We start from the raw sequence: 10,000 nt of genomic DNA, 5'->3' as shown, positions 1-10,000 counted from the left end.
GTCCTGATGTGTACTGCACACGGTATCACAGGCACTCCTGCAGGAGATTTATAGATATCATAAATTACAGGTACAGTTAACCCTTTACGATTCAGTGGCACACCCAAAATTAAAGCTTATAACTCCACAAAAAAACAAATCAAGGAGGGTTAAGAGTTTGATATCATTATACAGAAAACGCTTCACATTTTTTAAAGATATAGATTATGATACATTCTGAGACTCTTAGACTAAGAAACTGATAAAACTTATTATTTTTCTGATGTGGCATTATATATCTCTGAAAAACTGCTTTAGTTTTGTTCTCAATCATGTCGACTGTATCTCAGAAACATGTTTGTGTTGATTCGACAAATCAATCAAAAGTTCCAACATTACAAATATAATTGATCATAGTGTCCAAAAACATCTCCAAACAAATAAAAGATAATAATTGTACATAAGAACTAATTACACATGCAAACACAACAATGACTAAAGGTTTGCATAGCATGCAGACATGATTTTAGTCATGAGATTTCACAGAATGAGTTTCATTCTGTGTCATTTGAGGCATCATTGAGTCTGTGTCGTGTATTTGGCGCCATCTCCTGGTGGTCATATGTAACATTGTGCTTCATGTGGATTATCCAAGAGATTACATTTGTAACTAAGTTTTCTGGTCATTTGTAATCAGTACCAGATTACAATTCATAAGTAATCTACTGTGCACATTACAAAACTAGCCGCACTAGTGCATATCTTCTGAACGCTGTGTGATTGACAGGAAGTACCTCTTCATTGTGTTTGGAAGTGAAATCCAGTTTCTCGTTCTCCAGCTGGTTAATTTTCCACCTCAGCTCAGCGGTGAGAGTGAACTCATCACCTGTCTCTCTCTCACTGACCCGTCTGTCTCTCTGTAACCGATCGTTCACGTCACCGAGCCTGTAAACACACAGTCTGAGCTCCTTCCTTTACACGTTTAGACATCAGAAACACACAGAACATGTCATAAGCACCTGTTAATCTCCTCTTGTGAGCGTTGTGCAGACGTGGTCATGGATTCTGGGTGAGACGCCCGCAGGGTGGAAACAGGGCGACGGCTGTCCTTACGTTTGGCCCGGGTACCTTGGCGCGGCCGGGTGGCAGGCGACTCAGAGGGCATGAGGTCAACGTGTCGTTAGTGTTCTGTGATCTGCGAAACAAGAGGGATTAAATCATGCTCAGATATTAAATAAAATATATAAATATGATATTTATTTTAAAGTATATCCATAACTACACAACCTGGTGAAAAAATAAAAATAAACATATATATATATATATATATATATACAGTGTTGGGTAAGTTACTCTAATAAGTAATTAATTACTAACTACTAATTACATCAAAAACCCTGATCAACCTCGACCAGATGAAAAATACATGAAGGACAGACTGTTCTTTTAATTCTTTCAAATAAATCATATACAATCGAATTCATTATTCATGAACTGGCCAAAGAATTTAAAGGGCAGCATTCAATTAGAAAACACAAATTTTAACATTAAACGTTCAATTTCGATTTTAAGTTCACTATTGTTTAATAGAGAATCTATACAGTATTTAATGCAATTACATCAGAGGTAACGGCAATTAAATTACTGAAAAATTAAGAGTAATCCATTACTTATTTTTTTTCGATGAAAAAGTAATTTAATTATAGTAATTAATTACTTAGAAATGCATTACAATATGCATATATAAACACTGAAATCAGTTCATAAACAGTAAAATCCTGTAAAATAATCTAAAACTTTAAATCAACTGAAAATCACGTGATTTTGTTTATAACTCGTTTATAAACGGTCAAAACAAACCGTAACAGATAACAGAAATAATATTGAATAAATGTAAACACAACCCACCGTACACACATCTGGTAAGTCAGTTCATCCGTCTTTGATGAAATCTTGCAGCTAAATTAGTTTTAAACGTGAGTTTTAAACGTTTAAAGTGTTAAATGAATAAGAATCAGCGTCTGTTTTAATCTGCCGCTCCTTGACAACAATCACGACAAACAATTAAAAACACCAATAACATACTGTTAAAACATCCCTTACATCCACAGATAACTTTAAATGTTTATACTTGATTTATATTGAATATATCGAGTGTGTGTTGTTTAAATCTTCACGTTTTAACGCATCTTTACTTGACCGCTTCCTGCCCCGATATGTTAACTCTTTCACAACCGGTGTCGAAAAATAGCCAAGTTATAATGTTGCTTTTGAATGAGTGTTAATGGTTTTATTGTATTTTGTAATTAAAATAAGTATAAATTATAACGTCATTATGTTTAACACCATGATAATAAATAAGATATTAATTATGTTTTTAATATTTTGAAAACCAATCTACCCCTCTGTGTGCGATGGTTCATTCCTTTCTCACGCTGAGCGGGACGCGGACTGAACCATTTCACCGGCGCTGAGGGGAAACACACACACACACACAGACAAAAACACTCTTGCAGCTTCTTCCATTCATCGCGAGATAATACTTTTAAATTAGTATTTAATACTCTAAATACTTTTAAAATTATTATTTGAATTTTTATTCAGAGTGTTTATAAAATGTCAGCTGAGTGAGTCAGTAGGCATAAAGGATTGAAGGTGAGTTTGTTTGAACAAAGTGAGCTAGTATTAGCCTGAGCTAGCTAGTTTTTTCTGTACAAAAAAACATTTTAATGTCATTTAAATGTTTTATATTGATCCAAACAGACATATTAAAGTCATATTATTGTGTGAAAAATGCAAATGCATACCAAGGAAGCTAATATTATGATTGTAGAGGTGTCTTTTGGTGGTGTCTCTGTTGTTTATTGTTTTGGTGACACATGGCGAGTTTATATATGATTAATAGGATTTGTCATTAATTAATTTAGATGAAGGTAATGTCTGATCAGATCACTCATGGTTTTACACCGGGGACATAGTATTTGCCAAGATGAAGGGATATCCATTCTGGCCTGCCAGAGTAAGTTCATTAGAAAACCTTATAATTGATATTCTTTATGTTCTTTAATGTAAATAGGGTCAATTAATAGCTAATGGTATATTATTGTTTTGTTTGTCTCTCAGATTGGTGACGGAAAAGCCCCCAAAATAAGATCCACGTCTTCTTTTATGGAACACACTCAACGTAAGTCAACATAAATGACACACACTCAGGATGTAGGCTACTGTATAGTGCTTACTACTCTTTTAAGCTAACTTATGGCTGTCCAGTCAAAGAATGAGTCAAGGAGATGTTTACAAATCATACATGTATTCCATAATGCATAAAGAAAGTTACATACTGTTCACAGCACACATGCTGCAGAATAAGAGTAGTATGCAAGTATACTATCCCAGACATAGACCATCTCTCCAGAACTGTCTCACTGTTGTCGGTCTCTCTCCTCTTCCAGAACGTTTCTGTTCCCCAGAGACATCAGTCCATTACTGGCCAAACAAAGAGAGGTATGGCCGGACAACCAAACGTGGCGGGTTTGAGGAGGGCATGTGGGAGATCGAGAATGACCCGGGTGTTGGCCTCAAAGGTCAAAAGGTCAGTTATGGTGATGTGTTGATTGGAAAATCATGATTATAAAATGGAAAGTTCTTGAGCCACATTAGAAGCTGTTTTTACCCTTGTGCGTCAATTTAAAAATGTTACTCGGGGACCTTAGAGGACAAAAATGTCTTCAAAAACTGCCGTAATAATATTATGTATTAATACTGTTTTCCACTTTTAATGAGTGCATTTTTTAACCAACGTCAGTCCTGATCATAACTACCAAATATTCATTCATGTTCAGGATTTTAACCCTTTAAATGCCAGTTGTTTACATAATGCCACTGTTGTTTTTTAATGGAACGTTAAATGTCCTTGTGTCTCTGACAGAAATCAGCTCTGGTGAAACGACTGGCAGAGAGCCGACTGAAATTCAAGAAGAAGAAATCAGTAAATCGGAGGGAAAACAAGAGCCAGACTGTTTCCTGTAAAGTATCGCTGACGACAAATAAAAGAGAAGCTCCTGTGAAAATCAGCAGGACTCCCAAAACAAAGTCTGAAACCGTACACGAGGTTAAAGCAGCCGTGAATGTGTCGACACGTTCGAGAGATTGTGGAGGACGAGACGCAAGAGCCCGTCGGACGAGTAGAACTCCGCTGGCGAGGAAAGGGAGCTCCGTGAAGACGGTCACGTCAGGAAACAGGACGCTGCCTTCCAGAAATATCATTTTAGCCAGACGAGCTGCTGCGGCAAGGACGCTTTCAGCTCGCAGGAAACACGTGCTGCGAGCCATTAAAATGCCGGATATGGCGAATCATAAAAAGGTTGGAGACTTTTTGTCTTTGTTAACGATAACGATATAACGCTATTATTGAAAGTCGTATGAAAATGCGCTAAACGATGTCGATTTTCCGTCTCTTTCAGCCCTTGCGAATCACGCGGTCTAGTGCGGATCTGATCGAGACCAAAGCGGACATCACGGAGAGGTCGGTGAAACCAGCCGCTCTGAAACGCAAACGGAAAGACGGAAAGAACGACGCTCCTATTTCTGTTCCCGCGACCAACAGCTCCACCGTGGCGCGTCCAACAGGTAAAGTGGACCGTCTGATTCACGTCATTGGTCGAGTCGGGAGATGACAGGTCGGGGCGCTCGCACAGAGCAATATTTGGACTTTTCATAGAGTAATCGGACTGTAACAAGGTTAAAATGATAACGGATTCGGCGGGAGGAGGCGGGAACAGGACACAAGGGAGAGGGAACACAAACGCACACACAGCAGCTGCCTGTAGCTCTCTCTCTCCCAAACTGCCACGTCCCGCTGCACTTATCCCTCTCCTCGGCTGATTAGCCCGATTGCGGCCCTCCTCCTTGTCACACTAACAAATGGCTCACTAACTATTAAGATGCTCATGCTTTTACGTTACTGATCAGAGCTGCTTCCTTCAGGCTCAAAGAGGAAACGGCGTGGAGAAGAGGAGACATCAGTTCCTGACGATCCGGAGAAGAACGAGACCAAGAGACCGAGAGCAGAGAAGGAAGATCATGGAGACACACACGTGAAGAGGGACGTTTCGAGCATCTTTGAGAAGCAGGAGAGGAAAGCCGAGAGGACACCCAGAGATGAAGAGGTGAGAGAGGACGAGAGAGCTTTAGAAAGAGCAGATGTGATGAAGTGAGCTGACTTCTGTTTGTGTGTCTCATAGCGCTGTAAGATCCTGGCGGAGAAGAGGCGGAGTGTGTTGAGGTCTCTGCAGGGGTTGGTCACGTCCACCAGAGGAAAAACACAAACGAACACGACTGAAACCACAGCACAGGAGGAGGAGCATCAGAACCGGCCCGCCAGGAATCGTGGAGTGAGAGGCGAGAACCGCAGCCCAATGAAACCAACAGAGGAGGAGAAAAAAGAACAAGAGCGGAACGGAGAACAGGAAGTCAGGAACACCGAGTGAGTGAACCCAGAACGTGGTTAGACACACAGGGTTTTCTAGATAAACATTTGATTTTCTGTTCCTCAAAGGTTGTTCAGCTTTGTCCAGAAATTATGTTTTCCAGGCCTGGATGCTGAATAGTTTAATAAATGAACTAGTATTGATGCTGGAACATTCCATTGCAACATCCAGACAACACCACACATATCTGATCGTTCTTAAGATGCTCACTAATATTGCGGCATGTTGTAGTTGTGCAACCGCGAGCGGGACGACACCGCACGAGGAGCTGCAGAAACGTCCCGAGAGGAATCGTGAGGTCCGATGTGAGAACCACGACCGGATGAAAGCAAAAGAGGAGGAGATGAATATTGAACAGGAAGTCCAGAACATGGAGTGAGTGAACGCGGAGCATCTCAACACTTCCAGTAATGCACAGCAAGAGTCACTCGTTTGGTTTCTATTCTAAGTGTTGTGCTGTAGATTCTGTAACACCTTTAGTGTCATAAATGGTTTATATTTAAACTGAATTATATCTAAACTGACTGACAGTGTGTTTGCACAGACAGCAGAACAATAACAGCACAGAAGACGAAAGCAGAGGTGAGGCGCTGCACACACACCGACACACTGATCTTCTGTGTGAGCATGTGTCTGTGTGTGAAGATCTCTTAACTGTGTGTGTGTGTGTGTGTGTTTCAGATCGGTCTCTGTCCATCACAGACTCTTTACTCTACCGGCTCCATGGTGACATTAGAATCTCAATGACGCTGGACAACCCAGTATGAACCTGTTTAATATGACACAATATCTTTATATCTTTATATTCAATAACCGCCGGTGTGAATATTGACAGTGCTGTCTCTCTCTCTCTGTCAGGATGTGAGTAAGTGTTTATTGGCTCTGGATGAGTTGAGTACTGTCCCCGTCTCGTCTCGACACATTCAGAACCACAGCAAGCTCATAGACACCCTCAGAAAGGTATACACACACTTACACACACACATATACACACACTCTCTCATACACACACACACACACACACACATATACACACACTCTCTCATACACACACACACTTACACATACACACACACTCTCACACACACACACACGCACACACACACTTACACATACACACACTCTCACACACACACATACACACACTCTCACACACAAACACACACACTCTCATACACACACACACACACTCTCACACACATAATCTCTCACACACACACTTACAGAGACAACACACACACACTTCTCTCTCTAGAAGTGGCCGTTAGATATTCATCTGTCCACAGTGAGACAAACTGTCTATAAATGGAGATGATTTAATACTATAGGTACTCTCACTAGAAGTGGCCGTTATATATTCATCTGTCCACAGTTAGACGAACTGTCTATAAATGGAGATGATTTAGTACTATAGGTACTCTCACTAGAAGTGACCGTTAGATATTCATCCGTCCACAGTTAGACGAACTGTCTATAAATGGAGATGATTTAGTACTATAGGTACTCTCACTAGAAGTGACCGTTAGATATTCATCTGTCCACAGTTACACAAACTGTCTATAAATGGAGGTGATTTAGTACTATAGGTACTCTCACTAGAAGTGACCGTTAGATATTCATCTGTCCGCAGTTAGACAAACTGTCTATAAATGGAGATGATTTAGTACTATAGGTACTCTCTCTAGAAGTGGCCGTTAGATATTCATCTGTCCACAGTTAGACAAACTGTCTATAAATGGAGATGATTTAGTACTATAGGTACTCTCTCTAGAAGTGGCCGTTAGATATTCATCTGTCCACAGTTAGACAAACTGTCTATAAATGGAGGTGATTTAATACTATAGGTACTCTCACTAGAAGTGGCCGTTAGATATTCATCTGTCCACAGTTAGACAAACTGTCTATAAATGGAGGTGATTTAGTACTATAGGTACTCTCACTAGAAGTGGCCAGTTAGATATTCATCTGTCCACAGTTAGACAAACTGTCTATAAATGGAGATGATTTAGTACTATAGGTACTCTCACTAGAAGTGGCCGTTAGATATTCATCTGTCCACAGTTAGACAAACTGTCTATAAATGGAGGTGATTTAGTACTATAGGTACTCTCACTAGAAGTGGCCGTTAGATATTCATCTGTGCACAGTTAGACAAACTGTTTATAAATGGAGGTGATTTAATACTATAGGTACTCTCACTAGAAGTGGCCGGTAGATATTCATCTGTCCACAGTTAGACAAACTGTCTATAAATGGAGATGATTTAGTACTATAGGTACTCTCACTAGAAGTGGCCGTTAGATATTCATCTGTCCACAGTTAGACAAACTGTCTATAAATGGAGATGATTTAGTACTATAGGTACTCTCTCTAGAAGTGACCGTTAGATATTCATCTGTCCACAGTTAGACAAACTGTCTATAAATGGAGATGATTTAGTACTATAGGTACTCTCTCTAGAAGTGGCCGTTAGATATTCATCTGTCCACAGTTAGACAAACTGTCTATAAATGGAGATGATTTAGTACTATAGGTACTCTCTCTAGAAGTGACCGTTAGATATTCATCTGTCCACGGTTAGACAAACTGTCTATAAATGGAGATGATTTAGTACTATAGGTACTCTCTCTAGAAGTGGCCGTTAGATATTCATCTGTCCGCAGTTAGACAAACTGTCTATAAATGGAGATGATTTAGTACTATAGGTACTCTCTCTAGAAGTGGCCGTTAGATATTCATCTGTCCACAGTTAGACAAACTGTCTATAAATGGAGATGATTTAGTACTATAGGTACTCTCACTAGAAGTGTCCGTTAGATATTCATCTGTCCACAGTTAGACAAACTGTCTATAAATGGAGATGATTTAGTACTATAGGTACTCTCACTAGAAGTGACCGTTAGATATTCATCTGTCCACAGTTAGACAAACTGTCTATAAATGGAGATGATTTAGTACTATAGGTACTCTCACTAGAAGTGGCCGTTAGATATTAATCTGTTCACAGTTAGACAAACTGTCTATAAATGGAGATGATTTAGTACTATAGGTACTCTCACTAGAAGTGGCCGTTAGATATTCATCTGTCCACAGTGAGACAAACTGTCTATAAATGGAGATGATTTAGTACTATAGGTACTCTCTCTAGAAGTGGCCGTTAGATATTCATCTGTGCACAGTTACACAAACTGTCTATAAATGGAGATGATTTAGTACTATAGGTACTCTCACTAGAAGTGTCCATTAGATATTCATCTGTCCACAGTTAGACAAACTGTCTATAAATGGAGATGATTTAGTACTATAGGTACTCTCACTAGAAGTGGCCGTTAGATATTAATCTGTCCACAGTTAGACAAACTGTCTATAAATGGAGATGATTTAGTACTATAGGTACTCTCACTAGAAGTGGCCGTTAGATATTAATCTGTTCACAGTTAGACAAACTGTCTATAAATGGAGAAGATTTAGTACTATAGGTACTCTCACTAGAAGTGTCCATTAGATATTCATCTGTCCACAGTGAGACAAACTGTCTATAAATGGACATGATTTAGTACTATAGGTACTTTTTCTAGAAGTGGCCGTTAGATATTCATCTGTCCACCGTTAGACAAACTGTCTATAAATGGAGGTGATTTAGTACTATAGGTACTCTCACTAGGAGTGGCCGTTAGATATTCATCTGTCCACAGTTAGACAAACTGTCTATGAATGGAGATGATTTAGTACTATAGGTACTCTCTCTAGAAGTGGCCGTTAGATATTCATCTGTCCACAGTTAGACAAACTGTCTATAAATGGAGATTATTTAGTACTATAGGTACTCTCACTAGAAGTGTCCATTAGATATTCATCTGTCCACAGTTAGACAAACTGTCTATAAATGGAGATGATTTAGTACTATAGGTACTCTCTCTAGGAGTGGCCGTTAGATATTCATCTGTCCACAGTTAGACAAACTGTCTATGAATGGAGATGATTTAGTACTATAGGTACTCTCTCTAGAAGTGGCCGTTAGATATTCATCTGTCCACAGTTAGACAAACTGTCTATAAATGGAGATGATTTAGTACTGTAGGTACTCTCTCTAGAAGTGGCCGTTAGATATTCATCTGTCCACAGTTACACAAACTGTCTATAAATGGAGATGATTTAGTACTATAGGTACTCTCACTAGAAGTGGCCGTTAGATATTCATCTGTCCACAGTTACACAAACTTTCTATAAATGGAGGTGGTTTAGTACTATAGGTACTCTCTCTAGAAGTGGCCGTTAGATATTCATCCGTCCACCGTTAGACAAACTGTCTATGAATGGAGATGATTTAATACTATAGGTACTCTCTCTAGAAGTGGCCGTTAGATATTCATCCTGTCCACAGTTAGACAAACTGTCTATGAATGGAGATGATTTAATACTATAGGTACTCTCTCTAGAAGTGGCCGTTAGATATTCATCTGTCCACCGTTAGACAAACTGTCTATAAATGGAGATGATTTAGTACTATAGGTACTCTCACTAGGAGTGGC

General features: G+C 39.4%; 2 protein-coding genes across 2 annotated transcripts in view; one reads left to right on the top strand and one right to left on the bottom strand.

Moving 5' to 3' along the window:
- LOC127618918 (coiled-coil domain-containing protein 171) overlaps positions 1–2,180 on the bottom strand; it is a 23,746-nt gene extending 21,566 nt beyond the window's left edge. The window contains 3 exon segments of the mRNA XM_052091622.1: positions 774–924; positions 999–1,174; positions 1,888–2,180. Coding sequence (XP_051947582.1) covers positions 774–924; positions 999–1,144 — 297 coding nt within the window. The 5' untranslated portion in view covers positions 1,145–1,174; positions 1,888–2,180.
- A 751-nt stretch (positions 2,181–2,931) lies between these two features.
- Positions 2,932–6,428, top strand: LOC127618917 (hepatoma-derived growth factor-related protein 2-like; the record flags this gene model as incomplete). The annotated part of the gene is made up of 11 exons (XM_052091621.1): positions 2,932–2,998; positions 3,103–3,163; positions 3,432–3,571; positions 3,908–4,342; positions 4,443–4,608; positions 4,966–5,147; positions 5,223–5,464; positions 5,700–5,843; positions 6,013–6,050; positions 6,150–6,229; positions 6,327–6,428. Coding segments are annotated over exons 1-11 (1,620 nt in total), but the record flags the coding sequence as incomplete, so codon positions are not given.
- Positions 6,429–10,000: the final 3,572 nt, after the last annotated feature.

This window comes from Xyrauchen texanus, chromosome 25 (genome assembly GCF_025860055.1).
Source record: "Xyrauchen texanus isolate HMW12.3.18 chromosome 25, RBS_HiC_50CHRs, whole genome shotgun sequence".
Taxonomy (NCBI): Eukaryota; Metazoa; Chordata; class Actinopteri; order Cypriniformes; family Catostomidae; genus Xyrauchen; species Xyrauchen texanus.
The sequence above is the reverse complement of the archived record's forward strand: the minus strand, read 5'-3'. Positions and strand labels throughout refer to the sequence as shown.